General features: G+C 43.7%; 1 protein-coding gene across 6 annotated transcripts in view; it reads left to right on the top strand.

Moving 5' to 3' along the window:
* Positions 1-17,949, top strand: part of LOC102904963 (spermatogenesis-associated protein 31D1-like) — a 31,221-nt gene that overhangs the window by 9,853 nt on the left and 3,419 nt on the right. For 2 of the 6 annotated variants that reach the window (XM_076573508.1, XM_042278588.2), the window contains exons 2-3: positions 244-483; positions 17,119-17,172. In XM_076573508.1, the coding sequence (XP_076429623.1) occupies positions 467-483; positions 17,119-17,172 (71 nt within the window). In that variant the 5' untranslated portion in view covers positions 244-466. Of the gene's footprint in view, positions 1-243; positions 484-1,016; positions 1,195-4,376; positions 4,451-5,614; positions 5,813-14,841; positions 15,084-17,118; positions 17,173-17,949 lie in introns of those variants that run through there. The other 4 variants (XM_076573510.1, XM_042278591.2, XM_076573509.1 and 1 more) reach the window with 4 other exon arrangements.

Here is a 17,949-nt window from a genome sequence, read left to right as displayed (position 1 = left end):
TAATAGTATAAAACATATCCTTAGGTTTTACTTACCAAAAATCAAATGAGCCTTAGGAAGTAGACATCAACTTTCACCCAAATGATGGGATGCAAGAGGTCTGTGGTCACACTTTGAGAAACACTGCTCTGCACTGAGATGCCATTTAGGATTGCTATTTTATTATTAGTTGCTATATATTACCAATATCATATAATAATTATGATTATAACATGTTTCAACACTATCTTGCCTCTTGTGCAGATGAAGTTTTCCCGGCAACATTCATTGCATGGAAACTGATTATTCATTGATCTATTCAATTAGAAAAATGCCTAGACAATCCTAATATATGAAGCATGTGAATGGAGAAAATCATTATCTGATAAACGAAAGATCTGCTGTGGTGAAGAGTAACAAGGAGTCCCACAGGCTCTCTCAGGGCGCCGAGTCTTCATCCTCGATGTAGCACTAAGAAGTTAGTGACATGCAGAGTGATGTCAGGTAAGTTTCCCTTTTTTATGGGGACACACAGGCCAAGCACAGCTGGCTCCACTCTTTGCTGTTGCTCGGACTATGCAAGGATCTTCAGGCAGGAAGTACACTCGGCTTCTGGCAAGGCACACTAAGTGGGTGACCATGAAATGGTGTCTTAGTCACTGTTCTATTGCTATGAAGAGACACCATGACCAAGACAACTCCTATAAAATAAAGCATTTAATTGGGGATTTTCTTACAGTTTCAGAGGTTTAGTCTATCATCATCATGGTGGCAGGCAGGCAGGGATGGTGCTGGAGAAGTAGCTGGGCTACATCCTGATCTACAAAAAGAGGGAGAGACGGGCCTGATGTGGGCTTTTGAAACCTCAAAGCCTACCCCCACTGACACACCTCCTTGAACAAAGCCACATCTTTTCCAACAAGGCCACACCTCTTAATCCTTTCCTGACAGCTCATTAACTGGGGACTAAGTATGCAAATCCATGAGCCGATGGGGGCCAATCTCAAAACACCACAAAAGTGACATTTGTATTTCAGATTCTTGATGGTGAGCACAAGAGAGAGTTATGATCTTCCAACTGAGAGAGATAGGCTACAAGTGGATGCACTTAGAAACTGCCTCAACCTCATCCACTGCAAACTCATAGTAATTTGGAATTGTGGTAAAATTATGAGAAATGGGCAGTGGATATCCATGATTCTTGGAATTGAAATGGTAATTTCCCGAGTGTTTGGGAAGCTGTAGAGGTTAATTTCAGAACCTGCCTCCTGTGCTCGATAAAGCTCTGTCATCATGCTTTTAGAGTTTTGCTTTTAGAGAATTGTGGCTAGGATTTTAAGGGACTCCAAACTCTAAAGTTACCATATGAGCAGATAAATATCTAATGGAGGGCAAAAAGTTCAAGAAGTTTATGAACTACATCTTTGAAATAGTTCATAGGGCAAGCACACACACACACACACACACACACACACAGAGGCATGCACATACAGTCATAGACACATATACACAGGCACATGCACGCATGGACACACATTCACATATACTCATGCTGGAGTAGAACCAAGTCAACTCTAATATATTGCCAAGGGGTAGATCCTCTTAATGTGTCCTCAGGAAGGAACATAATTCATGTCTACAGAGACTATATTAGTGATTTGCATATAATCAATCTCTTGGTGAACAAGAATGTACCTTCCTCCCTAATCGCTAGGACCCTGTGACTGAATGATCTCCTGAGGAAATCCTCAGTGTGTTCATAAGTGAGTCCTCCATCCTGCAGGCTGTGCTCTGTCCACCTGTACCCTGAGTCCTCCATCCTGCAGGCTGTGCTCTGTCCACCTGTACCCTGAGTCCTCCATCCTGTGGGCTGTGCTCTGTTCATCTGTACTTTGTGTTTTAGTGGGCTCCATGAATCAGAAATAAGTTCTTCATGAGGTCAGGGTTACACTGTGCCACAGTGTGTACTTAGTACTGAAATAGAATTTCTAGAGCTTGGTCAGGAACATGATAAGAAGATCAGTCAACTGTCTCTGCTCCTATCTAATACTGCAAATACAGCAAAAGAAATCAAGGAAACAATCTTATTCATAATAGCCACAAAATTGTGTCTTAGTATAAACCTATCTGGGGAAATTAAAGACATCTCCAATGAAAGCTTTAATGTTAAAGAAAGAAATCAAGAAGTCATTAAAAGATGGAAAGACCTCCCATGCTCATGGGCAAGAAGAATCAATATTTGTGAAAATGACCATCCTATCCAAAATGATCTAAAAATCCTAAGCATTCCTGTTGTAGGATTAGCTTCTCATACATTGTATAAATATGTGCCATTGTGATTGGTTTAATAAAGAGCTGAACGGCCAATAAGTAGACAGGAGAGGTTAGGCAGAACTTCTGTGCAGAGAGAGGAAGTTAGGGGGATGAATCTGGCACATCAAGAGTTGCCAGTGAGATACTGAGGAAGTCAGACATACATTATGGAGGGGAGGTAAAGAGCCACATGGCAGAATGTAGATTAAAAGAAATGGGTTAAGTAATAAGAGCTAGTAGGACAGGCCTAAGCTAAGGCCAAGCTTTCATATTAAGTCTCCATGTCATTATTTGGGGGCTGGAGGGCCAAAGAAAGTCTGGCAAAAGAGACTAGCTATATTTGGCATCCAACGTGAGGTACATAACTGGAGTCCACTGCTTGAGGCATGCAGAGGCACAGGTCCTATAAGAGGTCCTGCTATACAGCAGAGTACTTAAATGGCACAGTGCCAGTGGGAGGCTGTAGTCAGACATTTCTCTCCCACCTGTCAATCCCCAAATAACCATTCAGAAGCTTAATATTACTTATAAATGCTTGGCCAATAGATCAGGCTTGTTACTAGCTAACTCTTACACTCAAATTAACCCATATTTTTTTAATCTATGCTTTGCCATATCGCCCATTGCTTGTTACCTCATTTTCTATACATCATGCTTCCTCACTGCTGGCTGGCATCTCTAATCTCTGCCCTTCTACATCCCATCATTCTCAGTTTGGCTTTGCCACTTAGGCTTATCCCATTCAGCTATTGGACAGTCAGCTTATTCACTAAGCCAATCATAGCAACATATATTCACACAATATACAGAAGGATAATTCCATAGCATTTCCCCTTTTTTAAAAGGAAGGTTTTAAAATTAATGTAGTAAAATTATATACAACAGAACAGTTATCAATTAAAAATTATAGTTACAATATCCAGTTTATTTGTATTTGACAAAATTAGAGAAAATACTCTATTATCTATCTTATCTTGGTGAGTCTAAAGATTTATACCTAATTTGCTTTCTATTATAACTAAGGAAAACTAGAAGTTTAACTATTTAGTCTTTAACCCCATCAAATATCCCACAAGGATGAAATAATACCTAATGACAGGGACATGTAGAAAAGTTTCCTGATTTGATTCTAAAGGAAATTGAGACTTCATCAATTAGGAGGAATAGACCCAACAGAAATTGTAGTACCTTTTACTAATGCTGAAATTTCCTCTTTATGGGAAGAAAATGAACATTGGCAAAGAGCTTGCAGTAATTTTTTTTTGAGAGAAATTAATAACAAATATTCCAAAAGCAAGAGAATTCAGTTTATAAAGAGAACTAACTGGGTCCTTCCTCACATTGTACAGGGAATATCAATTTCTGGAGGCCCTACATTCTATACTGATGCAAACAAATCAGGAAAGACAGGTGATAAATCAGGAAATTTAAATAAAGTGGCTCAAAGCTCTTATGATTGTGTTCAAAAGTCAGAATTGTATGCTATAATCATAGTATTAGATTTTCCAAAACCTCTTAATATAGTTACTGACTCTCAATATGCAGAAAGAGTTGTTTTATATGTTGAAAGTGCTAGATTTATTCTAGATGATTTAGAACTGACTTTGTTATTTGCTACAAGAAATAATCATCTAGTTTCCTGTACATGATTTCAAATTTGAGTCTCTATCAGATAACTAGGAATTAAGTTTTTGTGCTCTGGATGTACATAATAAATTATGGTCCTTTAACCTCTTCGAGATCTGTTGTATATGATATTTAAATGTTTAAGTTTTCTGCAGTGAACCATGACCATGCCTAACAACGACCTTTGAAGTCTCCAAAAGGAGGGTGGGGCCCCACAATGAGGATTCCAACTGGACTATGGTAATGCCGCTAAACTGGCAAACACCACCCAAAGATTGGCTTTGGATTACAAACTGCTCAGGATAATTTCAAGGTGGCTGGCTGAGATGGTCCAGCCTCACAGACTACTCTAGCTAGGACTTGAGACAAGCCCTGCACTTTCTCATCACACAGAGACTGGACAACAAATGATACAGCTAGCTCTCCCAGAACTTGACAATTATTCCGATTTTTTTCAGGGTTCCCTAGAGATGCTGTTGCCCCCAGGCAACAGGAAGTAATTTTAAGAACATGATGCCCACATTCCCAAGAGGTAGGGTGGGTGGTTTTTGGTCATTCAGTGGGTTATGAATGTATGTCATTGTTTAGGGGGGTTGCAAGTTGTTAATGGTCATGGTCAGGGAAAAAAACTAAGCAAAGGAGGTTAGATTCAGGGATCTCTTTCTGAAAAGAAAAAAAGGGGGGATATAGGAATGATAGGATAAAAGCGTAGATTATTGAATCTACTTTTAAACTAAAAAAAAACAAGTATTAACCTCAAATATTTTACATTCATATGGATTTTTATATATTGATACAAATTTAAGGTTTTTTTGCTTTAACATACTGTATGTTATAGATGTAACCAACCGTCTTATTAAATAAGAAACACAGAAACAATGTAAAAGAGAAAGCCGAGAGGTCAGAGCTCAGAGCTAAAATCTCACCCTTCCTCCTGCTGTCCCAGCTTCGCGAAAAAAGACCTACTTCCTGTCGGTTCGTTTTTTTATAGTATGTTGTTCTGCCTTCTCATTGGTTGTAAACCCAAACATATGACTGCCTCGTCACTGTCTGAATGTACAGCCCCCTAGGTCTTAAAGGCATATGTCTCCAACGCTGACTGTATCCCTGAACACACAGAGATCTTATGGGATTAAAGGCGTGTGCCACCACCGCCACACTCTTGCTATGGCTCTAATAGCTCTGACCCCCAGACAACTTTATTTATTAACATACAATCAAAATAATATTTCAGTACAATTAGATTACCACCACAGTATGTTTCTACTCTTGTTTAAGGTACTGTACCTATGCAGCTCATTAAAAAATGTAAAGTTAAGCCAGGCGGTGGTGGCGCACGCCTTTAATCCCAGCACTCGGGAGGCAGAGCCAGGCGGATCTCTGTGAGTTCAAGGCCAGCCTGGGCTACCAAGTGAGTTCCAGGAAAGGCGCAAAGCTACACAGAGAAACCCTGTCTCGAAAAACCAAAAAAAAAAAAAAATGTAAAGTTAGAGTCCTTGAAAGATATTATAAACTATTTAGTATAATTAAGAAATGCAAAGTTAGTAGTTAGTCATCTATAACAATCAAACTTGTAATCAGGTATGTTTTCAAGGTCAAACAGATTTTTTTTTAGATAGATGGTCATTAAACACTTCAGAGATCTACAGAATATAGCATTTATGATGTTTTAATAGCATAAGACTTTTCATCACAGTGAGATACATCTGCTCCTGGCAGCACCAGTCTACTTCAGAGAAGATGATGGGCATTGAAGAACCTTACATGGAGTTTGCTTTTTTTGTGACAAAGTTAGCCACTGTGCAAGATATTGCCCTTCCCTTGACTGCTGACAATATGTTGTCTATGTTGGACAAGAAAGACACAAAGGACTGCTGAACTTTGCCAAGACAAGGTAGGACAGTCCTTCAAAATTCCTGCTTCATAGAAAAGTCTGTCAGATATTCTAGGCTTGTAGGCCAAAGATGGATGCACCAACACTACAGAGGAAACTTGGGTGACTGTCCAGGCAGCCAGCTGTCTCTGTTGTTTCTATAGTTTTGGAAGTTGCTTGCTCTGCACTTCCTGTTTAGTCAAGTAATATTTTATCCTTTTTGGGTCTCTGATGGGGTTGAAGACTAGATAGTTACAGTTACAGTTTTCCTTGTTACCAAATTCAGAAAAGAAACTCACATAAAAGATGTAAAGTTTATAAAGGTTGAGAGAGATAAAAGCTTAAGTTGTTTATCTAATAAAATGTTTTAAGGTCTAAAAAGATATTTTTAGGTTGGTAATACAAGTTATGATAAAAAGTGGTTTAGGTAGAAAACTTTGAACTCATCAGTATATGAGAGATAATGGAGTAATTTCTCCGAATTTGCCAAATACAAGTGGACTGGACATTGTAAACGTAATTCTTACTTGATAATTGTTCTTATTGTATATAATTTTCCTGGGTTAGAGTTAAAAACCTTTCCTTTCTATTTAAACAAAAAGGGGGAAATGTTGTAGGATCATCTTTTGTACACTGTGTGAAGATATGTTGTTGTGAGTGGTTTAATAAAGAGCTGAATGGCCAATAGGTAGGCAGGAGAATTTAGGCAGGGTTTCTGGGCAGAGAGAGGAACTCAGAGGGATAAATCTGGTGTGGCAAGAGACGCCAGTGAGACACTGAGGAAGTCAGACATACATTATGGAGGAGAGGTAAAGAGCCATGTAGCAGAATGTAGATTATTAGAAATGGGTTAATTTAAGTTATAAGAGGTAGTAGGACAAGCCTAAGCTAAGACCAATTATTATTATAATTAATAATAAGTCTCCATGTCATTATTTGGGGGCTGGTGGCCCAAAGAAAGTTTGACAAGAAAGACTAAGCTACACATTCCCAGTCAGAAGTCCAGGACAGTTTTTCTATGGCCATGAACACCAGGCCCAGGTCTCACCACCCACAGGGCCTGGCCCCTCCCACATCAATCATTAATCAATAAAATGCCTTACAAACTTTCTTATAGGCCAATTTTTTTTTTTTTAATTTTTCGAGACAGGGTTTCTCTGTGTAGTTTTGCACCTTTCCTGGGACTCACTTGGTAGCCCAGGCTGGCCTCGAACTCACAGAGATCCGCCTGCCTCTGCCTCCCGAGTGCTGGGATTAAAGGCGGGTGCCACCACCACCCGGCTCTTATAGGCCAATTTGATGGAGGTATTTTTTTTTCAATTGAGGTTCCCACTTCTCAGGTGACTCTAGCTTGTGGCAAGTTGACAATCTTAATCAACTTGACATATTACACATCACTTTTTAACTAGAACTTTTTATCATTTGTCCCCAAGGTCTCATTAATATCAATATATTATAAAACATATTACAAACTTAAAAGTCCAACCATCTTTATAAAGTAAATCACTTTAGAAGTTCAATCTCCTTAAAAAAAATTCAAAGTCTCTGTAAAACTCCAAAATCTCTTTAAAAGTTCAAAGTCTCCCAACTGTGGGCTCCTGTAAAATAAAAAGTAAGTTAAATACTTTCTTACTTCAAGAAGAAAGAACCAGGGACCATCACAATCTGAACAAAGCAAAACCGAACTCCAACAGTATAAATAACTTGATTGTCCAGAAGTCTGAGATTAACTCCCAATGTCTAGGGCTCCTCCAAAGGCCTTGGGTCACTTCTCCAGCTCCGTCCTCTGCAACACACGCAGCTGGGCTCCTAGGCTCCATCGGACTCCACTCCACTGCTGCTGCTGTTCTTGGTGGTCATCCCATGGTACTGGCATCTCCAACATGCTGGAGTCCTGCTGCTGCAACTGAACTGTGCTTTCACCATACCCCTCCCTAGGCTTTCTTCAGGGACTCCAGCTCTGCCACACAGTGCCACGGCTCAGCTGCTCTTCATGACCCCTTCATGCACTCAAAACCAGTACCACCTGGGTGATACATTACCAAGTTCAGCTGCCAGCATGAGTTGCAAGCTCAGTCCCTCTAGAACACAGCTTTGGTGTGCTCACCCTGAGAAAACACACCCAGAAGATTTCACCTCAGTGATGCTGGTCTCTTCTTAACCACCAATAATCTCTTAACTAGCCATCATCAATTGTCACAGCAAAGCAAAGCCTTCACTTCAGAGGTTCTGGTCTCTTGTTACTCACAGCTGATTCATCATGCTAAGCTAACCAGAACCACAAACTCTTTTTTTTTTTAATTTTTTTAATTTATTTTTTAAATTACACTCATGATATTCATTACTTACACTCATGATATTAATCACATTTGTGGTATTCATAGATTACATTCGAAGTATTCATTCAAATATATATATATTAATTTTAAATGTCAAATGTCATTTCTTGAAGGGGGTAGGAGGTCTTAAATACAGGCTTACAGCGAAATGGGAGGACCCCAGAGGGCAAAAGTTCACTACTGATGTTTTACAATCTTGCATCTAAGCTGTTAACGCCCATTATTCAGGATACACAGACAAGGAACTTCCCTTAAGCATTCAGGAGGGTGGAACCTGGCAGGGAATTAGCATTGGGAAGATATCAAGGTCAAGGTCCACAAGCAAGGCAACAGTTACCCAAAACGGGGGCCAGGACCCTGCAGGTCCCCTTTTATTAAAAAATGAGCTTCTGACTTGGGTTGGGTGGGACGTCAGCAGGTCACCTTACCCGTCATGGAGACGCCTGCCCAGGCCACACAGGTGCTCTGTCTTAGGTTGGTGAGTGCTCCCCAGGTATTACCTGCCTCTGAATACTCATTATCATACAGGCTCAATCGTGTGTGAGTTGCATGGTTAATTGCTGCCAAAGATCTCAGAGTGGCACTGGGCTTGCAATCTGTGTCAGAACCACAGACTCTTAATTCACAATCTCAGATGGCCCTTACAGAAAAGTCTCTGCTTCCCTCTGCAACATCACAAGCCAGGTCCCTCAGCTGTGCTGCTCCCAGAATCATCCTCTAACCTTAGAGGTTTCACAACTAACCAAGCTTTGACAACTCAGCTTTTCCAAGACCAAGTCTTCTCCAAAACATGGGTCTGTCACATTAATACCCCCACAAACCTGGCACCAATTTCTGTCTTAGGGTTACTATAGCTGTGATAAAACACCATGACCAAAAACAACTATGGGAGGAAATGATTTGGTTTACATGTCCCAGAATCAAGTCTAATGATGGAAGCCAGTCAGGAACCTAGAAGCTTGAGCTGGTGCAAATACCTTGAGGGCATTCTGCTTACTGGTTTGCTCCTTATGGCTTGCTCAGCTTGCTTTCTTATAGAACCCGGGACCTCTTGCCCAGAGTACACCACCCACCATGGGCTGGGCCCTCCCACAGCAATCACTAACTAAGGAAATGCCCCATAGGCTTAGCCACAGCCAGAGTTTCTCTGCTGTGCTGGGATTTTTCTCTGATTTGAACCTGTGCAGGTCTTACGCATGATGTCACAGTTGATGAGTTCATGTGTGCATCAGTCCTGTTGTGTCTGAAAGACACGGTTTTCGTGGGTCACCCATCACTGCTGTGTCTTACAGTCTTTCTGCTTCCTCTTCCAAATAGATCCCTGCGCCTTGAGGGGACAGGCTAGCAAACATAGACTTTTTAATTCATACAAAGCTTGGAAGTTTTGTTTTCTACAAACTGTCTTTATTGATGTTGACATAATAGGCATTCAAAATGTTTTCATATACTCCGTTCTCATTACAAGACTCTGAATTTAGAAGGCAAGAGAAATATTACTTATAACAGAAGTATGTCACATACTGTTACTCCCAGGAGAGAAAGCAAGAAGGCAGAGAGGATGCTGGAGCTGTGAACCTAGCAGAGAGGATGCTGGAGCTGTGAACCTAGCAGATGACCAGGCACACAAGACAACTCTACTTCCAAATTGGCCAATATTTTGTTAAAGCCATATTCTCAGCTATGACACTGCTTTCATTTTAAGATGAAGACCTTGTCTTAGGGTTTCTATTGCTACAACAAAACGCCATGACCAAAAGGCAACTTTGAGAGGAAAGGGTTTATTAGGCTTACACTTCCACATCATCTAATCAAGAAGTCAGAACAGGAACTCAAGCAGGGCAGGAACCTGGAGGCAGGAGCTGATGCAGAGGCCATGGAGGGTGCTGCTTACTGGCTGCTCACACAGCTTGCTCAGCCTGCTTTCTTTTTCTTTTTTTGTTTTTTGTTTGTTTTTTTGTTTTTTTTCGAGACAAGGTTTCTTCCGTGTAGTTTTGGTGCCTGTCCTGGATCTCGCTCTGTAGGCCAGGCTGGCCTTGAACTCACAGAGATCCTCCTGTCTCTGCCTCCCGAGTGCTGGGATTAAAGGCATGTGCCACCACCACCCGGCCTCAGCCTGCTTTCTTAAAAAACCCAGGACCACCAGCCAGAGATGGCCCCACCCGCCATGAGCTGGGCCCTCCACCATTGATCACTGTCTTAGGGTTTCTATTGCTGTGATGAGGCACCATGGCCATGGCAACTCTTATGAGGAAAACATTTAATTGAGGGGGCTTGCTTACAGTTTCGGAAGTTTAGTCCATTATCATCATAGTGGGGAGCATTGTGGCATGCAGGCAGATGTGGTGCTGGAGACGTAGCTGGGAATCCTGCATCTTCCAGGCAACAGGAAGTCAACTGAGACACTGGGTGGTATCCTGAGCATAGGAGACCTCAAAGCCTGCCTCCACAGTGACACACTTCCTCCAACAAAGCCATACACACTAAGACAAAGCCACACCTCTTAATAGTGCCACTCCCTATGAGATTATGGGAACCAATTAAATTCAAAGTACCACAATCACTAATTGAGAAAATACCTTACAGCTGGATCTCATCAAGGCACTTTCTTAACTGGGTTTCCTTTCTCTGATGACTCTAGCTTATGTCAAGTTGACACACAAACCAGCCAGTACAACTGACCTGTCAACTTGACACACAAACACATCACTGTTAAACCACAACCCTTTCTTTCTTATTCATCCCCAAGATCTCACATTAAAATTATAATTTTTAAAGTCCCACAGTCTTTACACACTCAAAACACATTAAAAATTCAGTCTTTAAAATATCCAATCTCTTTTTTAAAAAGTTCAAGTCTTTCATCTGTGGGTTCCTTTAAAAATAAAAATTAGATTAAATAAATACCTTCTTCAAGAGGGAAGAACCAGGGCACCATCACAGTCTGAACCAAGCAAAACCAAACTCCAACAGTATAAATAACTCGATGTCCAATGTCTGGGATTCATTCACAATCTTCTGGACTCCTCCAAAGGGCTTGGGTCACTTCTTCAGTTTTGCCCTCTGCAGCACACACAGCTGTCTTCTGAGCTCCAGATGGTTCTATTCCACTGCTGCTGCTGTTCTTGGTAGTCTTCCTATGGTACTGGCATCTCTAAAATGCTGGGGTCCCTTGCTGCAACTGGGCTGCACTTCACCAATATCATCTCATAGGCTTTCTTCATGGTGCCAAGCCTCAACTTCTCTGCATGACCCCTTCAATCTTGGGTCTTCAACTGTCACTGAAGCTGCATCTTCACCAATGGCCTCTCCTGGCCTCTCACAGTGCCAAGCCTCAGACTGCTCTCCATGACCCCTACATGCCTTCAAAATTAGTGCCACCTGGGTGACACTTACACATTACCAAGTCCTGGTGCCAACACAAGGTACAACCATGGCCACCTCTGGAGTATAACTTCTGTTCTCTCAGGAAACACTTCCCAGAAGATTTCACCTCAGTGAAGCTGGTCTCTTCTCAATCACCACTACTTTATTAGCTCCAGTCAACCAGCAGCAATTGTCCCAGTAACATAAAGTTTCACTTTAGCAGTTCTGATCTCTTGTTAATCACAGCTGATTCTTCAGCCCCAGCTAACCAGAACCATAGGATCTTAATTCAAAGTAGCAAACATTCCTTGTCTTTCATCTTCCCTCTAAAATTTCACAAACCATGCCTCCATCCTCTGCACTGCTCTCAACATTCTTATCTTCCAGGTTCCCACAGAGCATCCTACTGAGGTCTCAACACTCAATGGCTTTTCTAGCCCAAAGTCCCAACGTCCTTCCACAATCCTCCCAAAAACATGGTCAGGTCTGTCACAGCAAAACCCCACTTCTGGTACCAATTTCTGTCTTAGTGAGGGTTTCTATTACTTCAACAAAACGTTATGACCAAAAGAGCAAATTGGGGAGGAAAGGGTTTATTTGGCTTACATTCTTACATTGCTGTTCATCACTGAAGGAAGTCAGAACAGGAACTCAAGCAGGGCAGGAAGCTGAAGGCAGGAGCTGATACAGAAACCATGAAGGGTGCTGCTTACTGGCTTGCTCACAGAATTCAGGACCACTAGGCCCAGGGATGGTACCACCCACCATGGGCTGGGCCTTCCCCCATTGATCACTAATTGAGAAAATGCCTTACAGCTGATCTTATGGAGGCATTTCCTCAGCTGAGACTCATTCCTCTCTGATGACTGTATCTGGGTCACATTGACACACAAGCCAGTATAGACCTAATCATTAAGAAACCACCTTTTAAATGATTCATTTAGAATACAGGGATTTGTGAGGTTTCTGTGGCTTACTGTACCCCCTAGAGAAGTTACTTAACCACCCTGAGCTTGGTTTTATTCTCTGAGAGAATGCTCATAATACCTGCCCTGCTTACCTCCTTGAGTTATTGAGAGGGTATTGGAAGGTGATGCTCCATAAGTTGGGCAGCAATCATGTTCAAAATAATTGCAATTGGTGTAGGAAGGATAAGTGTTAGGATGGTCTATCACTCAACATTAGTGGAGGTCATTGCTGGCAATGGAAATTATGTCCTCCCAGTATCCAATTCCACCCCAAATAAGTTCCCTTTGTTGGTAATCTGCAAGGGGAGAATGCTGTCCTCAATCTCCTCCTCCTTGTAGCTTTGCAGGAGTATCTGGGTATTGGTGAAATTATTAAGGCCACTCCACGTAGTTAAAAGGGAGGTTTATTTAGTGGTGTAACTTACAAATGGATAGGTAGGTTGCAGGGTCTGGGAAAGACGCAGCGCAGTCCGGCGGTGTTCTCTGGAGAACTGTGCTCGGTCTACCTCCAGCGTCCAGGGTCCAGGAAACAAGAGAAGGGGACACATCTGGATCTCAGGTCTTCAGGGTCCTCTCTTGGTCTTGCCTTATAAGTGTGACAGTTACCAAAGTCTCAATGGGGGTTGGAACTTCCAGACCAAAGCTGGAATGGCTACCCACTACATCTGGGTGGCACTGAAAATGAACCAAATTTGAGTTGGGAAAAGAATTTTTACTGAAAGTTCATGTAGGCTTGAATTCTTGACACAAGTCTATACAGGAACATATCTAGCCCATAATGTCATTTTAAAAGACAAGTGTTATTTGATTATCTTTCCCAAAGAACTGTTAGTTCATAGCAGAAAACTGGAGAGATGGGCAGGGAGGCCTAGCTGAGCAGTGGTGTCCCAGCAGTCCTGATCCACTGCCCCTAATCTACTCCATAGGTCGCTTGGCAGTTTGTAGCTGCTGTAGGGGCCGGACCCTCTTCTTTAGGTGGGTAACTTTGACCTCTGCAGAACAGCATCCTTCAACCTTACCCTGAGCCCAACAGCAGAGCTTGTGACCTTCATGACTCTATGTCTCTCTCCTAGTCTCCAGTGATGTGCGATACATGAAGACTTGCCTAGGGTCGCAAGTCAATGAAGAGGAGCTTGTCCTCCAGGCAGGGCATGTGTCCTGCATGACTGAGGGCTCCACCCAGCTTAGAGTGGATCCCTCACAGGAGAGCTAGTAAGAGGCATGGGCTGTAGTGGGAAGTGGTGGGGTTTAGAGTTTGAGGGGTCGTGAGAACCTAGCAGACAGGTGGAGACAGTCTAGAACAAGTGTAGGTGAGGGTGAGGGTGAGGGTGAGGTGCAAAATCTGCAGGTTTTTTAACCTGAGAAGAAATGCTACTTGTGTAACAAGTGACAGACTCCAGCTTGGAACATTACCAGGGGATTAGATCAAGTATATTTTAGGGAAAATCAGTGAGAGTCCTCAACCTTGGTTCTTCCCTGGCTTTGAGAATCCTGGGTCCCACTCTGTCCCCAAGGACTTGGGCCCCAAGGGCCTATTGTCAATCAGCCCTGTCTTAGTGACTCATGAGTCACCAATGCAATTGTTGACATGGCCAGGGGTGGTCTATACTGTAGGCAGAGTTGGGAGAAGTCAGGGTGAAAATAATGATGTAGGAGAAATGAAGGGAGGGAAGACTGACTCTTCTCAGACCTGAGAACAATACACTGATTTGTGAGAATGAGAGTGTGTGTGTGTGTGTGTGTGTGTGTGTGTGTGTGTGTGTGTGTGTGTAACTTAAAGTCTTGGTCCACTTGAAGCTTCACTAGTTTCAGAAAAATAAATGGAATAAAACTGTACCAAAGGATGCTGGGAGGTGTATGCATTTAGCATCATGTACATTTCATATCACTTTGAGTTTGGTGATTCGAGTCTACCCCTGAATAAAGGTGTTAAAGTGCTGACTGGAACATGAAAATGTTCTAGTCAACATTTATAATATCATGTACAAGAGATTTTTTCTTCCTAATCTGAGGGGAAAGAAAACAATTCCATAGATAAGATGTACTGGAGGACATTATGCCATTGAGACTAAAAATCCAGCCCAAACAGGTGCTCCAGGAAGGCTGTTGGACTTCCTAGGCAGCAAAATGGGTTGCATCCAAATCGAATGCTGCAAAGCCAAAAGGAGGCTGAGGTGAAGTCCTGGTCACGGGGGGGGGGGGGGGGGGGGGGGGGGGAACAGAGACGCTCTGTGGGAAACACGAAGTGAGGAAAGTGGGGAAGAGAGCAACAGGCTCTGGCAGAGGGTGCTGCTGGGACTCAGGGGTAGGGAGGTGTTGAGGGCTCCCCCGCCCCCGCCTCCACAAGCCCTCTATGACTCTCCCCTGCTCTGTGATGCAGACCTGGGCCTGCACTGAGGCCCACTCAGCCTCAGATCTCAGCTGGCAGCTGTGTGAGCCACACTATGGAGAAGGTCATCTCCTTTCTGCACAGCACGACGGAACCATGCTTGGGCTTCAGCTCCGTGCTCTCGGACACTGACCCACTGCACCTTCCTTAGTGCAGGGGCTGCTGCTCCTGTGCCTGCTGTACCTGATACTGACTTCATTTTATCCCTGTGGAAACGTCAAGACCTCAGAAAGGTGAGGCAGTACGAGAGCCACTGAGGAGAGGAAAGAACACTGCTGCCCTAGGGTATGAGGTCTGGTGGGGCACGGATCCAAGGAGGACCAGGGTTTTCATCTGGATCCACAACCTACCTCTCTGGGTTTAATTTAAAGTTCTATGAGCTAGGGCCGAGCACTGAGTCTGGGGCTCATTGACTTCGTTCCAGAAGGTGGGTTCTCTGAAAAGCAGTGTCTCCTGGCCTTCAGTCTGTCCTCTCATTGCCCTTCAACAGGCCTTCCCTAAGCTGGACATCAGGAGAGGCCCCTGAGGGCCTTGAAGCAAAACCTGGGGCCTGAGCTTTGTCCCCCAAACATAGGCCCTCAGAAACGCCGAGCTGTGCCTGGGGTAGAGCACTGGAAGCTGAGAGCATGGATCGTGGACCTCACAAACCCCTGCAGTTTTCCAGAGAAAGAACAATTGAAAATGACTGCCTTTCAGAGTTAATAAGTGGAAGGAAACTTATTTGAAGTCAGTATTCTTGGATAATAGATGTCCAAGAGAGACACGTTAACGCTACTTACATTCTTTCATTCCTAATATCAGAGCAGAACCAAGAAAAGACAAAAAACAAAAATGGGTTACATTCAATGCCAAGGTTCTTCCTATCCGACCTGAGCCCCCTAAGGCGCCCCTCCTGTTCTTCCATGAGATCCCAGGCTCATGATCTGATGATGTTTGTAAGACACAGTTCCTCTCAAGAAAGAGCTCTCAGAGAAAATGCTTACAGATTCATATTTGAGCACTCCTCAGAGCCCCGGATCTTGGAATGTGGTAGTTTGAATGAGATGACCCCATAATCTCAGCATTTGAACGCTTGGTCCCTACTTGGTGGTGGTCTTTGGGAGGCTTAGGGAGTGTGGCTTTGCTGGGGGGACGTATGTCACTGGGGACAGGCTATGAGAGCTCACAGATTCACGACACTTCAGTTTGCTTCCTCTGCTTCCTGCTGGGGGCTCCAGATGTGAGTCACACTGTCGCTGCCACCAGGGTTCCTGCCCAGTCCACAGTGGCTCTTAACCCCTTCTGCTCTTAACCCCTTCTGTAAGCTGCTTTGGTCATGGTGTTCTATCATGGCAACAGAAAAGTAACAAATACAGAAATTGGTGTGATGGACCTGGGCACTGGGTCCTTCTCCTTTCTGGCCAAGAGAAGTTTAAGAAGGTCTGTTGGTTGCTTAGTCATGGGTGCTTAGTCATGACTTCTGTCTCCTGACATCATGTAAAGTGCTCTCTTTGTTCCTGAGTGCTCAGATGTCCTGTGTTTCTCATAAAAGAACTCCTGTAGAATCCTTATGTCTCAATCTTCATTTCTGTATTAGTTACTTTTCCTCTTGCCACAATGAAATGCCCTGACCAAAGCTACTTGAAGGAAGAGTTTGTTTTGGCTTATAGTTCAAGGGCACACTCTCTCCTGGCGGGGAAACCATGGTGGCAGAAGCTTGAAATGACTTACTGCATTTGTGTTGTTTTTATCTAAGTTGTTCTATTTTCCAATAAGGTCTCAGGAGTCAGATTTTGAGGTGAAAACCTGCTAGATCAGAGAAGCTGAGAAGCAACCAGCTGACCTTCCTTTTTGGCCAGAGATCCTGCAAGAGAGCTTCTCTCCACACCAAAAAGGCCTTCAAATCTCTAAGTCCCTCCCTTCTCCTTCCTGTGGGTCTCTCTATCCATCTTCCCAGGTCCTTCGCACTCTCTATGGCTAATTTCTGTCAGTCTCTGGCTCTGCCCCCTATCAACATGGTTTCGGAGTTTCACAGTGCGATCAAATATCCCACAACACATCTGCCGTCGGGACGTGGTGATACACGAGGGCAGGCAACTCACTCTCTCCCCTGTGTGCAGTCCAGGACCCCAGTCTGCCATTTAGTGCTGGTCTTCCAGTGTCATCGACTAATCTAGAAAGTGCCTCACAGACATTCGAAGAGATTCGTTGTAAGGATTGTAAATCCCACCAAATTGACAATTGAGATTTACAATACAATTACACATAACCACTGTTTTTGTTTTCCAGATTCGAGAACTTTCCAGAGAGAAACAGAAGGGAAGAAGCTGTCTGTTCTAGAAGGTAATCGTATTTTTCTTTGTCCTTGCTCCCTTTGTAACGTGGCTGTGCACCCCAGGAGCTCAGGGCAGCTGGTCCCAGTCTTGGAGGGAGAGTCACTGGGAAGCACACTCGAGTGGGAACTTTGCAGAAACCTGGTCTCTTTTAGGTCAGAGATGTGACAGATCATGACAGGCATCAGGTGATCCCGTCTGAGATCGGTCACCATGGCCTCCTGTCCCTTGTGTTGGCCCTTACAGCAGCTCCGTGCCTTGCTCTTGAAGCCCCATGGGTGGGTATCATGATAGCAGCTACTTGCAGTAACTACGGTGTCCTGCTGAGGCCAACCACCTGCTGTGCCTGGCCGCATGGTACAAACTGCCCCATCTCTGGTCCCTTTGGCTTCCTTAGCTCTTTTGGCTGTACTAATCTTCCCCTGTACTCCTGGCCCCTCTTGGAACCCCAGTGCTAGCCTCTCTGCCTGAGTCTTTTCCCACTTTCTCCTCCATCCTGTCACCTGACCAGGCACGTCCTTGGGGAACCTGCTTCCATCCTCACCACTGGGTAACTCTCTTACATGAGAACCCTCTCCTCCCTTGGATTTGAAATTTCTAGTGAGCATTCCCTATCCCAGCTGCACACCTCCCTCCCTGAAAATGTTTCCAACTCCAAAGATGACCCTGCTCTTGAACTAGACTTTGTCTCCAGTAGGGAGCTCGTCCCTCATTCCTGTCCAAAGGCAGCGGCTCCCCAGCGTCCTCCCCAGAACACTGTGAGATTGCCACACTGGCTCTTAGCACA

The sequence above is a fragment of the Peromyscus maniculatus genome, chromosome 5, assembly GCF_049852395.1.
Source record: "Peromyscus maniculatus bairdii isolate BWxNUB_F1_BW_parent chromosome 5, HU_Pman_BW_mat_3.1, whole genome shotgun sequence".
Classification (NCBI taxonomy): Eukaryota; Metazoa; Chordata; class Mammalia; order Rodentia; family Cricetidae; genus Peromyscus; species Peromyscus maniculatus.
Note: the sequence above shows the minus strand (reverse complement) of the source record. Positions and strands in the feature narration are given on the sequence as shown.